Genomic DNA, 25,284 nt, shown 5'->3' on the forward strand with positions numbered 1-25,284 from the left:
ACGGTCTAAACGAGTGTTTTGAAGATCAGACTAGCTTCGTTTATTGGAACTGAAGCGAGCCATAAATAACTTCGTATATATTATTGCCATTCATCAGAGAGATTTCTTTTTGATTTATGTATCTGAGTTGAAACCAAGCCTAAAACAAAGACCAAGAATGCGTCCAGTGGCACAATATTATTGGTAAGGATAATTCGCCGCCCATTATCGATATAAACAGATCTCTTCCGTCGTCTGTACACACAAATGAGTCCTTGTGTGTACAGACAGATCAACCTCTTCAATATAGATAGCTTCCGATTGTACAAAAATTTGGGTGTACCTATTTAGTTTCAGTTATTTGAGTTCACCACGACAGAAAAGGTGAATTTTCTTATTTTCCTATCTAAAATTATTTTGGGGAGAGATTTTTATATAGCGGATTGGTTTTTTATCGAGTCCATTTTTTTCATTGGCTTTTCAGATTGTGTATGGTATCATTTATTTTGGGGAAGTGGCCCATGGTGGCTAGAAGTGTCTTGTGAAGTTTTTTTATTTTTCCTTATTCCCCAATTGGTATGATTGTCTCAAATTTTCCTCAAATGTTTAGATGTTTCTACTTCGAAGAGTTTTTGCCACTTTCGCGATAGAAATGTAACATTTTTCCCATGATTCAAAAAAGTAGATCTCAAATCGTGCCACTTTTAAAAGTGGGCAAAGTGTGACAGAAAAAAGAGCGCGGCTCTGATGGCTTTTGCATTTTTTGTAGCAGATAATTAGAGTTCACTCTAAAGACTTAATCGTGTTCTTATTCATTGGATTGGGCATTTATCTGTGTAAAGTTTGAGCTGAACAATTAGCAAAAGAAAAATTGTATCTGCCTGCTGTACAGTTGTAAAAAGTTTCATATGTCTTTTAAAATCGTTTAAGAGTTTTGTGAGATAACTGTAATAGGCAATTTATTTGAGGTTTCTCAATCAATATATTTGAGTGATAGTATAATTAGAAAAGCTCATCGGGAGTAAAACAATATTTTTAATGATTTTTTAAAAATCGTTTTTTAAATAGTTATTTCAAAATTTTATGTTTTCCGCCTGTTTTGGCGGTCAAATAGAATATCTATCGCCTTATTTTAAAATCTCGCTAATATTTTTCATTTTCTATCATTAATTGTTCTAATTTGTTTCTAATATAAAGCTCATAAACACTAATTTTTGTGCAAGATTTTTTCGATTTCATTTTCTCTTAGCAGTTATCAAGGTTGTCAGCTTTGTGCTAACCATACCACATTTCAACTTTTTATCGTCATTGTGAGTATAACTTGCTATTTCATCTTAAAAGCTACTGTAGCAAACACTAAAGACATATTTGAATAAGGTTTTAAGTCAAACTGGTTGAGCTTTCAATTACTTGCAGGGTCTTTGTTTTCAATGTAGAATTTGTGCTCCAAACCTCGAACTTTTTTGTTTTGTTTCAATATTTTCTTGTTTGCGCTCCATTGTACAAAATGACCCCACAATGAGGACATACGCGATTCGAGCACTGTGTGATTGCACTTGATCTGGCTTCCTTTATGATTTTCATTTTTTGTCTCTTTGTAATTATAATTCTAATACCTCCTTTCCGCCCTTCCAAGCATTTGCAAATAATTCTACAACGTCTTTTTGCCCTTTGTTCAAGTAAGGTGCGCATATAAACTGCAGTGGATCAGCCTAATGAGGTGAAAAGGTCCGAAAGTTGGTGACGGAGGAAATCAGCGCTGATTAGTCTAAAGACATTCTGTTTTTTTTGTGAATTCTGTGATTTTCGATTAAAATATTGTAAATTACTGGTTATAAGCCACAAAATTTTGACATTATTCTGCTCAGACATAATTTCGGCGCATGCGTAATTTTTCAGACTACACTAGATAAAGTTAGCATGGGTGAACTCAATGACCTCATTTCAATCAGAATGAGGATAAGCTGCGCATAAAGAAATTTGGAATACACTGGAAATGCAATGTTTCAAAACTGTATTTGGGTTTGTTTTTATATATATGCTGGTTCAGCACTTAAATGCTGTGAGCCGCAAGTCCGGGGGTTCTTGAGTATATAAAATGTGATTTTCATATGATATTTGTAATTCATGGCTCAGAATAGAACTTTCTTCTGGTTTAGTATGGAACAAAATAGCAGTTTTCAAATGAGAAGGCCATTTTTTTATATATTTTTTGTCTGAGATAAGATTTTTTTCATTTATGACTTATTTATTTGTTTATTTGTTCATTGGTTGTTTAAGAGAAGGAAAAACTCACGGTGTACTATGCATATTTTGAGATCAAAAGATTTTCTTAAGTGCACGACCTGCGAAATATTGATTTTAGATATTTTTGCTAATTCTGTTATGATGTTAAAGTTTTGAAATTTTTTGCGAATTTTCTCGGAAAGCTAGTTGAATTTTGTCGATGACATTGAGAGGTTCAACGGTTAAAATTCAGTTGATTATTTCTGAGTGGAATTTTTTCCTGATGCTTTCAATAAATTCACGGTTTAAATGACTTCCTATTTTAAGTACAGAAAACCTGGGCTCACCTTTTTTGAACCCCTTAAAAACTGTTGAGGAACTATTTCTTAAAAGTTCTGCTATTATTCTGATTAAATCAAATACCTGTATTGTTATGATCGTCATTTTAATCTTCGAACTCTTTTACCGTAGTTTCTGTGTTTAATTTTTTCTGGTATTTGAACTTAGTAATAAAGTTATCTCAGTTTTTGCTCTGTGAGGCAACAAAAGCATCTGAGAGATGGCCGCTGCTTTGTTTTTCGACTCCTCGGAGCGGAGAATGAGCATTGTTGATCGCGAGTTGTTGAATTTACAAAACTCTCTTGCCTAATCAATGAAGTGTTCAAAAGTAACAGCTCAGCTTAGCCACAAACAATCCATGTGTACTTGTGCTGTTGCAGTTAGACTACAAATACACACACACAGCAATCGATACGCTACCTGAATTTGCTCAGTGTGGCCGGCAGCCGATCGTACAGCAGACAAAATGATCATTAAAATATACAAAGAAGTACGTGATGAAAATTATGACTATACTGACTATACGCACTCACTCACTCACTCACCTACTGTTGTTGAATAATGCGACTGAGCTAAGTTAGTTAGTAAACTGAGTAACAAAGTATAAATAGTTATTAGACCTTGAGTACGTGAAAATGTTAAAAGCAGCACCGCAGTAGTCTCAATAAATAAACAGCTCCCTGTGCACTTTTTTTTCACCTTTCAGACAAATTACAGAATAAAGTGCGTATTATTATTATATTATAATATAGTGAGTTAGTTATAGACGTGCGGCGGATATTTTATTACATATCAATGCTGCAGCAGTAGCAGCTAGAAAATCAACTGCAGAATTTTCAGTTATAGCCAATTCACTTAGTAGTAATAAAAAAGCAGCAGTGATGGTGGTGTGCTGGTTTGCGATTGCAACTATCAGACTGTTTGTGTAATGTTATGATGATACCTGGACTGAATTTATGCGAAAGTTCAGTTTGATTAATTGGACGCGTCCTTTGCCAGTTCAGTTTGTGTACGTGGTGTGGTAGCCAGACTACAATTTAACAGTTGCTTGACTTTCTTCCACTCAAGTGCAATTGGCTTAGTAAGTTTTGTTTGGTAACCTTTTCAATTTAATTGTGTTTTTATAGGTAATTACTAACATACCAGATATTATGATTCGTCAGCATCTGTTATCATTTTTTTCGCGATTAGTTTTCATCGATACTAGAGTCCTACTCAATGAAAATCTCATTGGCGTCATGTGAGTTTTGTTTCTTGTCCTTACAGCTTTGAGTTCTCTTGCGAACGTTTGAGATCACTAGAAAATGGTCTGAGAAAAAACTGGATTGGTGAAGCAAGCTGCAATTTTTACTTTTATCGTCAATTTTTTTTCCGTTTCGCCATATCTTACAGGCATTTTGCATAAAGTTGATTTCTGAGAGAAATGTTTTCATTAAACATTATGCTCCTACGAAAAGAAAGAAAATCTCAACTGGTCTAATTTGGGCTCTGAAACATGCCCTCTATAATTCACAGGGCCAGAAGACTTTTTTTTGTTTTGAGATCATACTATTTTTTTCTAGCTCGAAAGATGTTATCAAAGTTATTTTGACGCAAATGAATGAAATTTTCTGTAAATCACCCCCGCCTTATATAGCGAGTTTTTTTGCAGCCCCAAAACTTGATTTTTTTTCTCAATACCAATGCCCTATTTAGTTTTCATCACTACCTAGTGACACATTAGATTGAAAACACTTTTATAATAATTTTCGAGCAATTTAAAATGATCAGTCAATTTCCTTCAGACAAAAACGTTAATCACTATGTCAAATAGAAGTTTTCATTCTTGCGTGCATTATCTGGAAAACACTATCTCTATAAATGCATCAATTTGCAACCTTTGCCGTATTTGTTTATAATGAAGGAATTTTGCTCGTATGTGGGCATGCAAAGTAACTTTATACCTATTATTGTGCTTGAACACGTATAAAAGGGGGAGGGGCAAATTGGACGGGGAACTGAACAGAAAATATCGGAACTTTTTAAATTATTGAAACATAAATTTCTATACATTAAAGAATATATTGTTTCAACCCTACATACATTATTTTTTTACAAAAAAAGGTTGCGGTGCAGATATTTGCGCTACGCTGACACATATGTTCAAAAGATAATTCAAAGTGGAATGAAGTAATAGGTTTCAGAATATTGGTCTTGACATAGTTTTTTTTAACCTTGCCAATTTTACAAAAATTAGCCATAAAACGGTTTCCTCTATTCTCAATCATTTTTATACATGATTAGAGAAATTTTATATGAGAGGTTCTCAAGTTTACTCTCAAAACAAACATTTATGTATTTTAAGAAACTTTTTAAATCAATCTGTTTTGTGAAGTTTTTCTTGAAAAAAAAAACGAAGCTGTTAAAACTAGTACATCAAGCAACCGTTTTAGATAATTATTTGATTTTTTCCTTTTAGATTTCTTGGTTCCGTGGTTTCTTTTTATTATGTGCACTACTGGTAAACAATTACCACATTGCTTTTGTGTTCAAATAGAAAACATTCGGAAACTGAATAGCAGTTAGTTTCCTGAAAACCTAAGTAGCAAAAATGGACATATAATAATCAACTTTGTTTCTAACTGTTTCACATTTAGTACAACAAAACAAAGAATGGCTGCTCAAATTGCTTCTCTTATACATATTTAGGCGGCCAAAAGGCATAATTTGTCTTGGTGGGTAAAACGTATTGTGTTTTGATTCCTCAATGACGGTCTGCTTCGGTCTGCTCTTAACTTTTTTTTCTCAAACATTTGCGACAACATAAAAAGCCGCACAAAGGTGGTCATTGTTGCTGATTTTTTTTCTGGCCGTTTTACAAACATTCCACGAATTTTATTTGTTCGCTTAATTTCAGAAAGTTTATTGGCTTCGAAATTTCATGCCTAAAAAGATTTCATGCCTACAAAGAATTTCATGCCTAAAAAGATAGACATTTTTGTGAATTTTACAAAGGCTTTGCTGTGAAATAGACGGAGTTATATAGACTGTCGTTTTCAATTCTTTATCAGGTGGAGTCAAATATAGGTTCTAGAATGGTAAAAATGGATCTCTTAAAACCTTATCAACTTTGGTCATGTCTTCTTATATATATTGAAACGTTCTGGCAGACGAATAGACTCACGTGGACCTTTTCACTTAGTCATAGTGTATATTTTTGCCTATTTTGTGTGGTAGTATTTCGCTTGATCAGGTTGTTTGACCAATGCAACCTCTTTCTCAACCTCTGTTGGGTTGGCAGAGTTTGACAGCAGGATTCTGGTCTCCCATCCGGAGATATTTTGGATCCAGTGTGCAAACATCTCTAAAGTCCCTCTTTGTGTTTCTAGTTTGCTCTATCAGGGACAAATCTCCACACTGAGAGCGAACAACTTCAAATTGTATTGTTCTATTGAGTATTGTTGAATTGTGAACTTACACATTAACAAACCAGCACAAAGGTTTACAAGTTTGGTTATCGAACTATTCATTGATTTTGTGTACAAAGTCTATGGGACTGAACTAATCAGTGTTATGTGTGTACTAGCAACTACAGTTGAAACGTTATGTCGCTGAAACTGTATTACGAATGCGAGGTAAATAGAGGGGGGGGGGGGGGGTGATAAGTTTGAAGTGCTCTTGTGGTGATTTAAGTCTTAACTGGAGTAAAGCAAATCTCTCAACTTGATTGTGCTTAAACTAGGAACTGAGATCAGACAAATTAGTGTAAACAGTACCATTTAGCCTAACTCCAAATAACAAGAAGCAAAAATTAACTACCCAAAAATTTTTCGATTTTTGCACGCGAAGTACAAGTCTTGACGTTACATCGGTTGTTTAAAATTACTGTATGAATTAACATGAAGTTGATGGAAAATTATGATACGAGGGATTTCGGCTGTGTGGTTGGGTTTTTGAAGCATTGGTTGTCCTTGGGGTTGCAAATGTTGCGAGGCAAACATACGTAAACATCGCAGACCATAATCTCCGCAACTCAGTTCAGAACTCTCTTTCGAGCTTCGCTCTTTCTTTCATTCTTTCGACCGTCTACGACTACCTCAACAACAACAATAACAATAATAGCGAAACTAGCACTCTTTTGTACTCTTTTATTTTCTAATTTTGTCTAGCTAACCTTCTTATAGCTTCTGATGAAACCTTCTCGACCAGTATTATAACTACGCTTAATTTAATTTTGCTAACTTGGTGCAGTTTTAAGTCTTGCATTTTACCTATACAATACGAATAACCGAAACAGCCTTTCAACCGAACTGAAACACTGAAACTGTCAACGACCTAAAACCTAATGTGCTAAAATGGTAAGTTGTATTTCTGATCTATGGTATTGGTCTTGGTCAATTTCGGTTTGATGGTCGTTCGATAAAAAGATAAACACCCCTTTGTTTCCTAAAGTTGGGACTGTTTTCTCTCTCGTTTGTTAAGGTGGCGTACAGTTTGAACAGGTTGATTAAAGCCTTTGTCACTGAGTATCTGTCTTCGCACCGTTATTTTGTCACAGAATCACTAAAAGTCCTCTCGATTAAAAACAGCGCCGTCTTTCTTTATACCATACACAATTCGCTCTTCATTTTGCGAGGCTTTTGTTACTTTAGTATTGCTTTAGTTTGTCTGCGATTGTGTTTTTGACTGAAACTGCTGGTTTGAGTTTTGAGGGGGCGGCGTTGAATTGTTTCTCTTTAACTTGTAAACAACCTTACCCGCACTGATCGATTTGTTAGCCTTAATTTACGACTACTATTCTTCCTACCCCTTCCAGTTTCCGGATCTATTGGGCTCTCTGCGTTGCTCTACATATAATGTTTTCACCATAGGGTTGCGTTGCTGGGTTGTTGCAAAGTATTTCCAGGTCTTTTCATTTTCCCTAAATTCTGCCAACTGTTATTCGCCTTGAAGTTTGTTTGGCTAGGCGGCTGCTTCTTAATTCCAGACTGTATCCGATCAATTTTCTCTTCACAGCTAGTGCCAAAACTGGCCAATCGATTTTAGACTTTAACTTTGGATACTTCCATAACCCGAAAAGTTATTCCGCAAATATTTTATGTTATTACTCTTCTTAGAACCCATTCTTTTCTTCTTTTCAATCGCTCTCTCGGTCGGTAAGTTTCACAGAAATTTAGGACAACAATTTCAGTTACGCGGTGAAAGAAACGAGTGTTAAAAAATAGCTAATGACTTGCAATTTTTATTTTTTATCTTAAATCAAATTTCAATTGAACTGTTGAAAAAGACAATTTTTGGATTTTCAATTGCACATTTTTGATAATGTCCTGTTAATTTTTTCTTGCGTAGTCATTTTTTAAATGTTTATTGCAAATAAAACAAAGGCGTTGACGTGATTAAAATCGTTAAGATGATCAAAAAATTACTGGAATTTATCAATATGAAAGGCGATATTTTTGCTTCAACTTTCTGTCAGAAAAACAAATGGACATTCAGATCTGTATTTAAAAATACATCAAACAGCAGCTGTTTAAGAGTTCACTTCATTAGCAGAAAAGTTTCTAAATTTGGCAAAAAAATAAGCGTTATTGTATTTCCTTCTATTTGTAGTTTTTTCTCTTAAAATCATTTTGTATTGAATTTTAGCTGTGTTGTAGAAAAGACAACAGGAATTACTTAAAATAATTGGCAGTTTTGTTACCATTTCAGCAAGGAGACATTAGTTTAAGACGTAATAAACTACTGCACACAAAAGTTGAAAAAAAACGTTCAGTTGAAAGTACTTAATTAATGTACAAAATGTACACCACTTTCACTTTTTAGGCAGCTACCGTATTTCTTCAGGCAAAAAAATGCACAAAGTATTTCTATCATCATATTTTGACTGCACCCCCTCCCTCCCTCCCCCCCCCCCCCCTTTAAAGTCCCTGCAAAGTGTATATATGTATGTGTATGTTTTGTTTTTGTTGTGCTTCTTATTGGAAAACAGTTTATTGACAAGTTTCGATTATTGACATCCTTTTTGTAGCTTGGTAGTCAATACTTTTGATAAAATTGCTGCTGCTTTTTTCTTTTCCTTTTCGCCTAATTGCCACCGAGTTTAAAGAAATGAGACGCACTGCGTGAATAATTTATGCTGCCATTGATCGCATATATTCCATTGAGCAAGCGCATACTTTGGTCCAATTTGCTCACACGCGCAAATTTGTCCACTAGTCAGAACATTGTGTCCTAATTTTCACTTTTTGTTTTAGTTAGAGCACCCCAAAATCCAAGACAAGCAAGAAAAGAGGAGCAGGAAACTGTTGTTCACTAAAAGAGAGACAAACAATTTGGGGCTATCAGGTCTGAACCAAGTGGAACCAATTTACTAGCCATAAAAACAACATCCACATTATTCTGAACAGTTCCTTTTGTTTTCCATATAATTAACTCAAATATCGTAGCTGCCGCTTCTCAAAAGCCTCATACGCTCGCTACTATACCGAATTTAATTAAATTAAAAATAAATTACTTCAACTTTGCTTATAATTATTTTCGAGCCCTTTACTTTGTTATCATTTTTCAGCTGTTGCGTTTCATCTATTTTGGAGTTGTCGATAGAATAATTATGGATGAGAGAGATAGCTCCATTGCTGTTTGCTTACTAAACTTAATATCGCTATTTAGAGATACAGCTATACCAGTAGATAACAAACTGGTTAATATTGTTTATTATTTATGAGTTAGTGCTATATTTATAGGTGCTTCAACCGTAAGAACACCTCCAATCTTGTCTCTGTCGCAATCAATCCAATTACATTATTAAAGCACAATCGAGTTTTTGTGGGAAATTATTTTACTTGTCATTTTGATATTCAACTTTTTGCATTTTTAAGTTACTTTTGCGGTATTATATTAAGTTGGCATTGGTTGACCGTTATTTTTACGTTTAACAAAAACTGACTGGAAAACAAATCAAAAGATAATTAGTCATTTTTGTCTGACTCGAAACTGCTTCGTTTATTTTATTTTATTCACAAATTCTTTTCCATTTATTCCGTCCGAGTGTACTCCAAAGAATTTCTGAGGTTACAGAAACAATTTTTAAAAACCTGATTTCGATTACTTGATTATTTACTGTTTTTATCCATTTTTAATAGACTATTTATATTTCCTGTTTACTTCTAAAATTTCTCCCATACATCTATCTTTAATTTATTTTTACATAAAATTTATCAATTCAAAGCTATTTATTTTGTTAAACTGAAACCAAAAAAGGAAGCAACACTAGGAGCAAAACGATGTCATTCATTGGCAACATTGCAGCCCTGGCAGCTACCACCCCTCATCTGCACCTGGCGCCTCCACCTCCCCCCACCACGGGCACCACCCTCACCCGTGACCCCACGTGGCTACAGGTTGAGGTGTGTCGTGAGTTCCTGCGCCAGTCGTGCAAGCGGGACAATACCGAGTGCAAGTATGCGCACCCCTCGTCCAACGTCGACATCCAAAATGGCAAAGTCACTGTCTGCTTCGACGCTTTCAAGGTAAGTTACTCGGTCTTTTTTTTGCCAAATTACTTCTCATTGCTATTGGTAATTCAAATTTGTAATTGACGGTTACGGTCAATTATAGTAATGGTTTACTCTGCTCAGTGGCTTGCTCGAAAGCAGCTGATCTCTTAGGGCAGACCCAAACAATCGGGTTCTTTTTAATTTCTCTCGAACGAAGTTTGACGCAATTATTGTAGTCTTAGGTATCTTTTTGAGCAAAGTTTTGTTTGACTGACTTGACTTTTCGATAATATTTTTTAACCTTGACTTTTGAGTGACCTAATTTACTCTCTCCTTCTCAACTTTAAGCTGCTGAATTCAATTGGTGAGTCGAAGTTGGTTTAATTTCTAAACTTTAAATCTTAATAATGGTCTATCATAACCTCTGACAACATTTGAAGCACCTTAATGAACCTTTTGCCTCCTCCTGAAATCAATCTTCATTTCCACCGATCCCTTTGCCTGGATAAAACAGGCTACAATGATTTCGAGCTGTTCACCGCTAGTCGTTCGAGAGCAATTACTCCAACATCAATCGATTATGAAATTTTGACATTTATTCTATCGTATCTCATGGAAGCTTGTCGTTAAATTTCAATTCAAAGCTACTCTAGAATTGCCCCATTTGACTCCATCTCGGTTTATACACTAATTTCAAAATTATTGTATCCTCATTAAACTGGGGAGATTTTCATCTCTGTTCGCTCTTTTCACATAAGCTACGAGCTTTTGGTCGATACTTTTTACTGTTTACTATTTTTTAAGTTTACCGACATATAGAAAAGTTTCAGTTGCGAAGCGAAATTGAGCGACGTGTTCAATCATCACGTTTTTTTTTTAATTTGAGCGCTTTTTGGGCTCTGAATGGGTCTGCTAACAGAATTCCACGTGATCGCCTGGGCATTTTTTGAGAATTAAATGATTTTCAGAACAATCTTCACGAAGTTTACACACACACACACACACACACACACACACACATATATATATATATATATATATATATATATATATATATATATATATATACACGCATACACGCACGCACACACACCCACACACACACACATATACATACACGCACACACACACACACACACACACACACACACACGCACACACACACACACGCAAACACACACAGACGCACGAACGCGCGCACACACACGCACACACACACATACATACACATACAGTTTTTTAGCTTTGATGTGATCAATTTAATTAAAGTGTTGATTATCTACATGTCTTCTATCTGCATGTTTTCTATTGCGTAAATTAAACATCGCTCACGTGAGTATTTTTTTTATCAGGAGTGGTTTTAAATTGACGATGGGGAAAGCTGTAAAGGATGTTAGTTGTAGAAAAATGAAATCCGAATTTTTTAAGCTGTGATCTTCGATTTAATTAAAATATTGATTATCTAAAAGTCTATTTTCTATTGCGTAAATTAAATATTGCTCACGTGATTGTTTTTTTTTCATGAATTCTTCGATTTGGTGATAATTTTTCGCGAAATGTTTCATCTGGAATATATTTGACGTATTAAAAATCTTTGGAAGAAACTTTTAATTGCTTGCAGCATCAATATACCACCTGTTGATTTTCGTGATATCTTAGGTTAGCTTTTTCAGCTTTAAGAGCGTTTAAGTTCATGCTGTTTTTTGTGGGCAAAATAAAATTGTGTGGAATTCTTCATGGTTTCTTCAAAGCTTTTTCATCACTAAAATATCCAATTGCGCTCAGTTTTGAAGCCTGGACGGACCGTTTTTTGTCAGGTCTCACGGTAATATATAAGAAACACAGTCAGGGCACTAAGTCAATTTTGCAGTCAATTTTTATCGAAACGCAACTTCTGTGATTATTTTTTTTTCTGAATGGATAGATACTGCATTAATACATTCTTTGAGCGGTGTATTAGTGACCATCAGCAAGCTGCTAAAATGCAACAAACACAAATTTTTTTCATCGATGTAGACTCGAAAACTAAGACGTTTTTAAAGAAGCCAACTGATTGCACATTCAATTCTTCTGTACCAAGTTTGATGATACAGATTGTTTACGTGACTAACAATTTTGGCGATTTGGAGCAATGTAACGGAACGTGATCAAATCGTATGCACACATATTTGCAAGACAATAGAGTTGAGGTTTGGGGTGTCTTTTGATTGCTATTTTATAGATGATGTTAGATTTTTTGGCAGATAAATCATAACTAAGATTTGGGACCTGGCGTTTTTTAAATATGCCTTTTGGCTTTTCAGATTCGCTCGGCGAGCAAATATTTGAGGCATTTTTGGGCAAACTAAGATAATGATTCAATATTTCAGAAGCTCTTATTATCTTCTCAGTTTGTTCTATTTTTTGTTCAATTGTGGCAAGCTTCAATGCAACAAGCGCTTGTCAATATCAGAATTCGTTCTTACTGTGGAATTGTGTCATTATCATAACTTCAAAGCTCTGTAAATTGGAATATTTAACAGCAGTTTACAGCAGTTTTTTCTTGCAAACTTTTTATTTTGGAGTTTTCAAAAATTATTAATTTTTTCCTGTGCTAATGATCTGAAATATAAACTTTTCAAAAATTGTTTTTTTTGCCTAGCTTCTGAAATTCATGTTTTTTTTGGAAAAATTAAAAATTCTTTGGTACCAACTCACTCAATGAGCGTATGAATGAATGTAAATTTTAACATGCTCTTATAAGCTTAGTTTCATTTGTTTTGATTTAATGAGTTTTAGAAATCTGATATCCTTTTGATTTTAGAAGTTTCCTTTAAAACTATCTGTGATAGGATGAGGTGCGATCAGCCGCCTACTGTTTTGCGAGTCATGTTTTGAAAACCTGTGTCTGTCTGCATTCAAACGGCAAGTCCACTAGAAGATGCTTTTCAATTTGGAATTGATAGTTTAATTTTCTTATTGAGATCATAGTTGTGGTGCCATTTTACTCGTAGTAAAGTGCCATTTAATTCAAAGTAACAAATAAGCTAGAAATCGATAATTAATAAGTTTAAGTTAGAAATTTATATAGAAACATTTTTTTATTTACGAAAATACAAATTTCAACAAAATGCGTTTTTTTGCTGTTCTAAAACAAAGTTTTTATCGTAGTTCCTTATCATAAAGGTAGTTGCGTTTCGTGGACGTCAATCTTTGCGGCAGAGGGGAATACCCACACAAAATGTTTGTTTACTTTTTATCTTTACGCCCTTGATAACATTTAATGATTTCCTAGGGTATTTGTGTAGGGCTTTTTATTGGTAAAGATTATATCAAAGTTTAGTCTGTCTGAAAATGCAAATGCGCAAAGCTTGAAGCTTTAAAATTTGTCCGAAGATCTGGCCATTATATGGCTACTGTTTGGATAATTATAGCTCTTTAATGTTACTCTAGTTGGCTGATCTGAAGAGCAAATCTGGCATAATCTTGTTAGCTTATTTGCAAAAGTGCATATTTCACTATTATCGGCTCCTCTAATTGCGAATCTTATAAATTCTTTGGATTTAACAAGTAATCTGACTTTTATATGTCGGATAGAGCGGGGTTCTAAATTTGTGTTAGACTCGTCCGATCATTTAGTTTTCCTCGGAACCAACTTTTTCCAATTAAAGTCAAGATTATAATCATGTAATAGGTCTACATACACTACGCTTTAGAGACAAGTTTTATAGGTTTAAGTAGTTGGAACCAAGAAGTATTTCTGCCGCATAAATTACGTTCGAATATTTTACTCGTTCAAAGTATGCCAGTGCTAAATGTTACCTAATTAGATAGTCATAAAAAATAAACAAATTCGGCCAATTCCGGCCAGAAAGCCTCTGGCTAGACTTGTGTCTGGGCCCATTACTTTTCATAAACCAGACCAGTTTACATAATTTGACGCCACAACTTCACAGAAATATAGCCGATCCGATCATTTCTGGGTTTGCAAGGGAAACTTGCCCAGGGCTATATTTCAAATCCCCAATTTTTCTGCCCAAGTAAACTAGAATATCTAATCTTACAAACTTGAGACTGTGCCCAATTTTGAGGCTTCATTTTCAGGGAAGCGTATTATGGAACAAGTTTTGGTTGCGTTTGTGGTTGTGGAATTTAGACAAGTACAATTTTTCCTAATTTCAGCTCCGTATATCCGTGAAACATATAGTCTAGCCAAAATTACACGTGAAATATTAGTCAAGCCCTCAATAGTTTTGTAATTGAACGTTGCTATTTACAGATTAGTGTCGACAAGTGAACCCTCTAAGTGGGTCTAACTGCGAAACTGAGAGATTATATGTCGCAATCTGCAACTTTGCGACGCATGTTTACAATTTAAACTGATTTATAAGGCCTCCTACTACATGAAGATATTACGGTAGCATAGAGCGAACTGCTGTAGCTGTAAACAAACAAACATTACGTGATCTCGTTTATACTGATTGACGCTTATCCAATTTATATCAACGAGGGTAGCAGAGTCCATTTTTGTTCCAGTTGGCGCACGACAGGGAGCGGGGGGGAGTATTGGGTTTAATAATTTTGCGTAGTTTGGCATGCTCGGGTTAAGTTGTTGGTGCTTTTTGAGAGCGTAAACAGTATTTTGGATTTTGATTCAGGTGTTGTTGTACTTGAATACAAAAAGTAAGCCCAAGGTTCGCACGTAAATAAAGCAGAGAGAGAAAATATCATTTGGGCATTTGAGTTCAGTAAACAATCTTTGGGTACCCCAACAGATTTGTAACCAGCTGTGCGGACTCCTGTTTGACCAAAAGTGGCCAACAGTTTTGGGCTTCGTTCCCAATTTGAAGTTTAGGGTATTTTGTTTATGGTCTCTCTCTGTTTTGGCTCGATGTTGATTAGCTAATTTGGCTCAAGTAGAAATCCCCTGTCAATCAGTATCACCTTTGGGCACGCGTAAATTGCTTTGGCTGGCTTTGGTCACATTTTGACCAAATGAACAATTGTTTTCACTTAGCATGCTTCAATTGATACCCGTCAATTAGCAATAGTTCCCTCTTCTGTGTAAGAGTTCACATTTTTAATTTCAAAAGGAAATCAAATGACAACGACACAAATGGTGTTCAGCTGCAGTTTTCAAAAGTCTTCAGTTGGTCATATTTTAAATGAAGGTTTGATTTATTTAAATTGGATAGCAAAATTGTCCCGACGCCACTTGCAATTTTGAAGCGACAATTTGGAAACGCGCGTGATTTGCAACTGACATTTTACTTGTGGTATTAATAATAGTAAATTATTCTGCTTTCCATGTAAGTTTTGACGTCAAAACCTGCATGACTCATGCATGTGATTTAAACTTATCTTAATTTGTGGCTTTAGTTTTCTTTCTTCAGAGATGTATTTGGGAATTTTTTGATCCATTGTTTTGTTGGGTGGCAATGGCAAACGTTTTTTTTTAGAAAAGCAGCCGTCTTCAAGTCATGCTAGCTAATTTTCTTTATTTTTCAAGCTCTGACAAGATTGTTGTCAACCATTTGGTCAAATTTTAAGCTATTTATGTTTTCTGAAAAGTAGATGATAAAAGCAAATTTATTTGGCTGTAGAGGACTGAAGGACTAAAGAAAACATTTTGAGCTCATCTGTGTTGCAAAATAAACTCGAGCAAAAATTTTGTTGTCCACATGAGTGTATGGTCATTTTTCTTCATTTTTAATAAAGATTCTGCTTTGTCGTCGTTTTCTATTCAACCTTTTGACAATTTGCATGCGTTTCATTTTGGATCGGAATATTGGGTAACTGTTTTTTAAATGGTTTTGGTCGCAAGTTAAGCCAGTATTTTTGAAATTTTACTTTTCTGGAATAGAACGCTGATCAGCTAAAATGGGTGCTTGTTTCAAGTTGTGGTTATCACGTTTTTCAGACCATAAGTATCTGCCAAGAAATCTATATTTTTATCACCCTGAAATAAACCTAAATAAATTATGCTTGATTTTTCTGGTCATAATTTAGGATGTGTATAAACTATTGTATTTTTTATTGAGGAATCGATATACCATGGTTTCATATAACCTAGCTTGTCACTTATGCTAAAATTATGCTAAAGACGTGTAAACATTGCCTTCCTTTGCCCAAAGCCGCTGCTTTTGTTTGTTATTCCAGAAGAATCCTTCAATTTCTCAAACTTATAATGTTTATCGATTAATAGAGTTTATAATTTTTCCTGCAGTTTTTTGGACCCACCTAAATGAACCATTGTTGGATCTTTGGCAATCAGTTGCTGTTTTTAAAGGCTCTCAGCTGGAAAATCGGAGCAATTTTCTAAAATGAAGGCTTTTTTGAAAAAAATACCCTTTTAGAACATCCTACTTAACAAAACGTGTGCAACGCTTCCAGACTTTCGGATTTTAGTCGTTAAATGCATTGCAATTGTATTAGAAAAATTGATGTTGTAATTAATCCCTTTTCATTTGCTCTCCCAGCTTGTTTGTTACTTCATATCATCGTTTTCATTGAGTACGCTACTATTGAGCACTGCGTCAAGTTTTGCTTTTGGCTTTTAATGAATGAACTTGAGAATATCATGTTCATTGAAATTCACTCATTTGGAATAAATAATTCGAAGAGCAACTGTTTGCATTTTCAAATTATTGAGAAAGATTGAAGAGCTTTAGCTGTATGACAGCTGTAAGCGTGTATGTACTCTGTGTTTCAAAGACGGTTTAATTGATTGGCCAAGTTGAATTTTAGGCAGAGGGATCTTTAACTTAAGTGTTTTTGCATAATTTTGATAGTTTTATATAAAAATTTAGTTCTCTTTTGTTTTGCCTTTTTTTTCCATTTGAGCACTTTTTATCATTTTATAACAATATTTGCATTGAGTATACCACAATTACGCACGGCAAGTACCTTAAAATGATGCAGTCGAATTTTAATACTAATACATATCAGATAACTACTCTCCGATGAGGATCAAATTTATAGAAGTTCATGTTTTTGTGTTTCAACAAAGTCATTTTTGATATGAATGGCTTAATCAGTTGTCGGATGGCTCAAACTAATATCAATTGTACCTTCAGAATCAATGTACTTGTTACACTCAACTTTTAACCGAGAACACAACCTCTAGGATGTTAATTTAGCATTTGTTGTGAAGTGCGTTGCTCGAAAAAAGGATTCAAACTAAGTTACAATGATATTTAGCAAATACTGAGGAAAATATCGTATCACTCATTGATTTAAAGTCTAAAACCAAAATTTTGAAGTTTGAAATCTACTTGTCACTCAACCTTCCGTTGTGAAACTTCCTGGCATATTGAAGATAAACATCAACTTTTTTTGCTAGGCTGCCTACTGAATGCTAAAAACGGTAATTCTGCATGTCATAACACAAAAAGACGGATGTTAGGATTGAATTACAGGTTTTGTAAATCGCAGGGTTTTCAGTCCTTGAGGGCTCCATCAACTGTATCTTCGGAATCAATATACCTGATACGCTCATTTTCTAACCGAGAACAAAAGCTTCAAGATGTTAATTTAGCATTTGTTGCCGTGAAGTGAGTTGCTCGAAAAATCGGTTCAAAAGATGTTGCAATATATTTAGCAGATGTTGAGGCAAATATCACATCACGCCATGATTTCATAAAGTGTAAATACCAATAGTTTGAAAGTTTCAAATCGAATGATAGTTTCAAATCAACATGTCACTTCAGGCTAATTTTTTGACAATCAAACGCAAAATGTGCCACAAGCAAAAACAAAAATTATTAGTATCAAAATAAGGTTCCGCTAAATATCTGAAGGGGCATTTTGAGGGGGAGGGGGTTGGGTTGAGTTCGAAGTTTATTTAATCCTATGGTGCTCTCTATACGAAATGGGCTCTAATATCAGCCTCCAATTTGTGCAAGCAGTGGAGTTTTGAATTTCGCGTTGATTGAGAAAAACTCAATATACTTTTAGAAATGAGCTATTTTAAAGAACTGTTCTGAAAATTGTCCAACATTTGTGCTTAAACTATGTTATCAAATTTTTGTTTACTGTTGATATTTTCCATACTTTGAAAAGTTTCCTTTGAAGCATACTGTTTTATGCAAAGAAAATGAGGCAAGTTGTTTATTTATTGTCTGGCTAAAATGAGCGACCAAATAACAAACAAACTGCATTCGGTGATCCCTGAAAAGAGCAACTGCAGGCATTTCCAACTTGTTAAGAGAGAATAAAGAACTCAAGCGGTATGATAGCTGTAAGCGTTCACTCACTCTCGGGGTTATAAAGTGGGTTTAATTGATAGGCCAAGCTCAGCTCTTAGCGTAGGAACGAGATCTTTAAATTAACCCCCCTGGGGCTATTACGGGTATGGGGTGCGGGGGAGGGAAGATAGAGGGGTTGTTGTTGTGTGGATGCATTGTGTGGTTGGCTAATCTAATCAGTTCTTCCTTTGTTTTCCACTGAACACACTTTCAATCAACACAACAAACAATCCACTTTTCCTATTAGCTTTTCCTCAAAAGATAGTCGCCAGCATCCCACTTGTACTTCTATTAATACTACTTCCACTGTCCTCTCTCTCTCTCTCTCTCTCTCTCTCTCTCTCTCTTTCTCTCTGAATTATGACACTCTAGACATGACTTAAGTTCTCTTTTTTCATTTAATCTCACGCAAGTTTCGAAACTTTTGGACCCTGTCGTAATCTGTCACAATATGGAAGTCGTGAAAAATCTGACCTATGTTATAATTTTTTGGGTTGAAGTTTTGAGTTTGACTGTCTATACATCTCTCTCTATATAAAAGTCATGATAATTGTAGACATAAATTAGATTGTAGTCTTTCTTTTTTGGTTGAGCTTTTCAACCTACCTCTTTGTAACTGTCTATGCATTAAAATCATGATCTTAATTGTTGCATAGGTTCTACTTTTTCCCCATTTTCAGGTGAAATTTCACAAATAGTTTAATCCTAATCTGATCAAATAATTTTTGCCTTCCTTCAAATAATTCTCGTGTTCTATTTTCAAAAAGAAAAAGTAGCAATTTTTTGGTTTAAAATAAGCAGTAATTCCTCCCCCTCGACCCGACTGAAATAATTTTATCCTCACGTCAATTCGCATCGCCTATATTTAACCGTTATGTTAGCCATTCTTATTTAACAATTTTAAAGTGTTTTTTTTTTGCATATCTTTACTTGTGTATCTCCTTTAACTTTTCAGATTTCCAAAAATGAACTTTATTCAGGTTTTTGTTCGCTGTTTTCCTTATATGGTGAGACAGAGGTGAAAAACCGTATTTGTTGTTATAAGTTAAACAATACAGACTGTTGGAGAAAAGTCACGTGGTACCAATTTGCACTTTGGTCGTAAGAGCGGAACGAAATAAAGTGCGAGTTATACATTTAGTAGATCTAGTGCCTATTCGGAAGAGTATTTCTAGGCCACTAAACGACTTTCATCCCAATTTTTACGGGATCTAGGTCAGTAACTAATTGATTCAGCGTTACAGATCTTTTTATTTCTGTCTGCCAACGCAACCCTTTATAATCAACAACTACCTCAGTTTATATTAGCACGTCTCTCTTATACTGCCATAATACATGTTGTCTAAATGGGAGATAGAAGGGTCATTTTAGTGGTTTAACAGGGTTTCAAACAAATTGCCAGACAGTGCTAAGTTATTGTAAAAGTTGTCACTTTTGAGAGAACTAAAACGACACAATTAATATTCTGACATTGAAACCTGAATTTAGCCAAGAACTTTTACTAGAGCACTATAAGTCTTATTATAGGTAATATTTCAAAAATTAGGAAGAAAGACACTTTTTATGGAATTGTTATTAAGAGCAGAATGGAAAATAATAATTTTAATGTCACCAGGTCTATATATCAGATTAAATGAGTTAGGTTTTGGATTATGGCCTGGATTAGCATTAGTGTTCAAATCTCAATATATCTAGGGAAATCATTAATGCAAGCAAAATATCCTGTGACGTCACACAAGGGTTTGACAGACCAGCGGAAGAATTGATCATGATTGCTAAAAATTTTTCAAAACATTTTTAGAATCAAAATATGACATTCTGTTTAAAACTGATCATAAATTTTCTAAAAAGAATGCATCAAAAATTAACTCTTAAATGTTTCGTGCCCAACTTCTAACGGAATCGGATCTATCACCCTACCTCAGCTTTGTGGGCATATATGACCACTAGGCACATGTGCTATTTTTTGCATAGTAACCTGCTAAATAACAACATGTAATTTGTGGGGGGCCGTCATAAAAAACGGCCGGGGGCAGAATAGATCCAGAAAATCAAGAAATTATATCTCCAGTAACTGTTAGGCTTGGCTCAAGAACATTGCAGTTCTGCTGTGGCTGTTCCGTCATTCCTGCAGATATCAACTGAAGTATAATTTTTTTTGTTAGAAAACTGCAATAATTTAAAAAATCTCAAATCTGCTTCAAAAATGAATGCGTGCTATTTATTAATAATTTTGATGAGATTTTTGTTTTCTTACTGTCAGATCGGAAATGCTACAAAATTAGGATATTTCTTACTTACATGTAATTTTTTTGTCACATACGCTCAGGTTTGTGCTATAATCTTTCATATATGAATCAATAATCATCATACAAAAAAGAATTGCAAATTTTTTATGTTTGCTGATGTGTTGACCTAGTGTTATAGTGATATAGTGAGTTCAATGACGCGGCAAGGTTGTTGATTATTTATTTGATCACGCATCATTTGCTTAGTTACTCTACAATGAGTGCTGCGACACTTTCCCATCTCGACAGCCGGGAAGAGAATAGAGAGGGTTGAGGAAAGAACTGCATTTAGGGCCTCCGATAAGATAGTGAGACATTTCCTTCACCACCTCGCCAAAATTTCCGTCTGGTTGAAGAAAGAGATGATATGCGTGTGTGGGTTAAAAGAAAGAGAACTTCTATTGGGGTTTAGTGCCCCTCTATGCGGTAGTTGAGAAGAGGAGGGGTCGGGGGGGGGGGGTTGATTAGGGTTAAATTTGATGAACACCGGTAGCAAATAGGAAATAGTGAGGCGTGTTATCTATTTGGCTTATCAATTTTGCTCTCTTTTTCTTTCTTTTCTTGTTTCATTTTTTGTTCCTCTTTTGTGATGATGAGACGACAACCGCAATGGCCACGTCAAAATAACTCCGTTGTGAGAGGACAAACCATTTAGCTACGTCATTGAATTATATCATGGCATAAATCTGAACCCTGATGAAGTATGTTTCGAGTGTGGTTTGTTGCGAAAACATAGAAGTATCTCATTTTCTTCGTACGACACTGTGTGTTTGTGTGTGTGTTCGTGCGTGTGTGTGTGTGTGTGTGGGGGGGGGGGGGTGGCTGTGGAATAGAAAATGCGAGTTTGAAGCCAAAAAATTAGTTTTATAGTGGCGGAAACTGAAAATTTTGCAACCCATGAGAAATTGTATTATTTCTCTTTTACTTATGGTTATTTTGCCTTTTTAAAATAAAGATATTGAGCATCAATTTAAAGTAAAGATAATGAGCATCAATTATTGGCCTTTTTGAAAAGAGAATGATTGAAGTGTTTTGGAGTGATTAGATTGTGCAAATCAATAATAAAAAATGATTCAGTTAATGTCATTGTTTTCATAAGTAGTGGTATGCATTGATTAGAGGTAGACTAGACTGTATTGTATGCATTGTAATTTCCTCTAAAATATCTGGAAGGGTAACTAACTTGCCCGGCTGTGCAATCGATTCCTAACCCTCCCTCTTCCATTTATGCTTGATGGCACTGGGCGAAGAAGCCCCAAAAAGTACCCCTAGTGTCCCCGGGCTCTGCAAACTAATTCCGGGTCTAACTAAAAGGAGTGAACAACAAACCTCTCCCTCCTCACCCCCACCCACCTTCTTTTCATCACCTGGGAAGGAATAAAAGTGGGCTAATAGTAATGCTAATATTATTCAATTTTGGGCTATAATATATGCACTTAACTTCTCCTATTTGCCCTGTGCTGTCTCCATTCTCATAGTTTCTGTTACATCTTTTTACTTCCCCAGACAACCCTATAGATAGTGCGCAGCTCTGTTAGCCGACGTCATTTTCAGCCGAATATCTTCAATTTGAGATTGAATCTTCAGTTTGATGGAACTATAGTTGTCGTCAATGACGATATTTCAATTGCAGTCAAAGAATCATATGCCATGAAATTTGAAAATGAACAATTATGAAATCTTGAATACCAGTTAAAATTAAATATGTTAAGATTGTGTTAAAATTTTCTGTTGTGTCAAAATAACACGCCCATTTTTTTCATTGAGTTCTGTCATTGACCAAATATCCTGCTTTTGTTTTGGTAAGCATTCAACTACTAGACCGCGTTTTTGTAAATTATGAAACTCATTTCTTACAAAATAATGTCAACGTTTCCAACTTTGAACATTGAGCTGATTTTGGGTCAGAATTCTAACACCTGTGAACAAGATTTTTCCCCAAAATATTTCTGCTGAGTAATAAGTTCTGCTATTCGAACGTAATACTCTCCTAAGATGATTCCCACCTCGGTCTTAAATGGAATATGCGTTCTAAATGCTAACTAGCTTCTGTGTGGTAAGCAATGAGCATCAACTATTGGAAGTCTAAACATCGTCAGGACTTTTATGCCTATGGATAAGATTCGATGCCAAACTAAAGGTGCTCTTGTTTTTGCTTACTTCCCCCCTTGTGTTGTTCTCCATGGATATTTGGAAGACTCTCTTTAAAAGTCCGGCTTTTAACTGCACTTGTGGTACTAAAAAGTCAGGGCTATTTTGTGCATACAAGCGTGTAAATTGAATGTGGTTGTTAAGTGTTGAGGGCTATTGATATTTTATAACATTTTACAGGGAGTAACCCAGTCTTTATAGCGGCGCGGCTGTGCGGGGCAGTAAACTCTTTCTTTTTTTCTCCCTCTTGCTCTCTCTCCACCACTAGCTTGATTTATCCGTACCGGCTAATTTCTTATTCACGCGCCATTCAACCCCGACAAAGGGCCGTGAAATAGATAAAAAAGTAATAGATGATAAAAGGCTGAAAAAGAACCAATGTCATTCTGTTTGAAGTACCACTTTACGACCTTACAACTTGCAACTCCCTTAACCAATACCCCAACCCACCCCACACCCACACCCAACCACTTCCCCCCCCCCCAAAAATATATATATATATATATATATATATATATATATATATATATATATATTACCCCAACGTAACTTATAACACAACAAAACCCTACCCAGTTCCATTTGGCCTATAACTATTTCCAGATTACCCCTTACTCCTACTCAGAGCGCACACCTTTAACCCCTCCCCCGTTTAGTGCTGCAACTGATTAAATGAAAATCCATACCCCCTACCCGCTTCCGTGTGTACAAGGCCTCTTTAACCGATGACTTAGTATTTACGCGTGTATTCTTTATATGTATACATGTGTACACAGTGTCTTTATACGTGTAAAGCCAATGGCGCTTATGTGCCTAGTTTTACACTCCCCATCAACTTTTCTCAGTGGTGGAAGCAGAGCCGGAAAGAAGTGGAATTTAATAATATCCCAGGCCGGCTCACATCAATTTGAGGTGCTGATTTGGCCTTAAATTGGAAACTGCAATTCGCTTGCATGCCTAATGCAATAACCCATATTATGTTGACAGTGGTCAGGGGCGATAAAGACTCGCGGAAGAGAAAGCAATATCCGCCCCGTGTGTGAAAACTTAATTTGTTCAATTTAATTCTGCCTTTTTAATAGACATTTGTTTCCTAACAAGACCTGCTCAAAATCCCGTCACTTCACATCAAACACATCAACCGAAGCTACTCTGCATATTTTCACATACATGAACTTTTAAGCTGGGAAAAACGGACGTTACATGTTCAAACGTCTTTCTTTTTTAACTGAAAATAAATGTCACAGCAGTCGAAGGCTTCTGCAACTAAAATGGAATCAAATTTACGGAACCCAAACATGAGTAGAGCGTTCTGTTTTCAGCGAGCTGCTTGAAAAAAAGCCTAATGACTTAACTCTGAAGTTTAGGCGATTATAAATGTTACAATTAATCCAATATCTGAGCCAAAATTGCTGATGAGACTGAACCGAAGGGACGTTTTTGTAAGAGAAAATGTTAATTGCAAGCAATAGTTATTATTAATAGAAATAATTTTAAAGAGAAAATCCAACAATTTTTTGAGGAATTGAAATTCGTTTTCAAATACGTCAACTCACACTGGTAAAATTGATGCAATCTGGGAGAGAAACCATATATTATAATTATCTTGATATTTTTCACGCTAAACAGTGTAACGCGTTATAACTTTTTATCACAGTTTCGTTCCCGAATATTATGATTTTGAGATTTAGCCAATGTCCTGGTGCTTGTTTGTTTTTTTTTTCAAAATGGAGATGGAGCTCTCACCGCTGACAGTTCGATATTGTTGTCTAGCTATATAAGTCATGACATTTTTACGACTCGAAGAGGAGTTATGGTGATCTATTTTTTTAGTCGGTCCAGTTGTTCTAAAACAGAATGTAAAATTTGATGCTGCAAAAAATGTGATTTTCTTTTGTTGTACAAAAATGGAGAGCGGAGAGAAGAGAAAGTGGTGTTTCTAATCATACCAGCTATCGAAAAAAGTAAGTGTAAAAAATTTTCGCTAAGCAAGCAAAATTTTTTGGTCACGTACGATATTTTCGAAGCATTTTTTAAAAGTTTTTCACCTTACTTTTTGTGTAAGTTGGTTTTCTACGCCATATTAAGAAGTAGCTGTATATTTGGTAACATTTTTGACCACCTCAATTATATATTAGAGTTTTATATGAAATCTTCAGCTATTTTTGTGATTTATGATTTTACCTAATTCTTTGATTTTTTCCGCTTTTCCGATTATTTTGTCATGTTGAATTGTTGAGCTAGGGTTGACGGTAAGGTTTTTATTACTAAGTGATATCGATTGAAGATATCACATATTTTCCAATTTTAAATTGATCAATTCTGCAGTTTTTTTGTACGTTTGACTTCAACAGGGACTTTTATTTAGTGTGGGTTGAGAGCAGTCATTGAGTCTTCACAATTGTCAGAGAATAATGTTAAATAATTTAACAGATTTTTTAGATTTCGTGGTTTATTTTTTTTCTGTTTGCTCGGTTTTTCTCCTTTTTTGATATGTATCTTTTTTGATATGTATGTCGTATGTTTTCCCATCACCTGAGTTTTTTCTTGAACACATTAACATCAAAACAGACAATTTTGAAATTGTTTGAAATTGAATTT

At 35.1% G+C, this 25,284-nt stretch overlaps 1 protein-coding gene across 10 annotated transcripts in view; it reads left to right on the forward strand.

Annotated features, from left to right (window-relative positions):
- Window positions 1–25,284, forward strand: part of LOC142338988 (uncharacterized) — a 239,736-nt gene that overhangs the window by 169,520 nt on the left and 44,932 nt on the right. For 7 of the 10 annotated variants that reach the window (XM_075388638.1, XM_075388647.1, XM_075388631.1 and 4 more), the window contains exon 2: window positions 8,778–10,052. In XM_075388638.1, coding sequence (XP_075244753.1) covers window positions 9,807–10,052 — 246 coding nt within the window. In that variant the 5' untranslated portion in view covers window positions 8,778–9,806. Of the gene's footprint in view, window positions 1–3,072; window positions 3,626–3,765; window positions 3,785–6,530; window positions 6,882–8,777; window positions 10,053–25,284 lie in introns of those variants that run through there. The other 3 variants (XM_075388633.1, XM_075388655.1, XM_075388634.1) reach the window with 3 other exon arrangements.

The sequence above is a fragment of the Convolutriloba macropyga genome, chromosome 1, assembly GCF_964194025.1.
Source record: "Convolutriloba macropyga chromosome 1, txConMacr16.3, whole genome shotgun sequence".
NCBI lineage: Eukaryota > Metazoa > Xenacoelomorpha > Acoela > Convolutidae > Convolutriloba > Convolutriloba macropyga.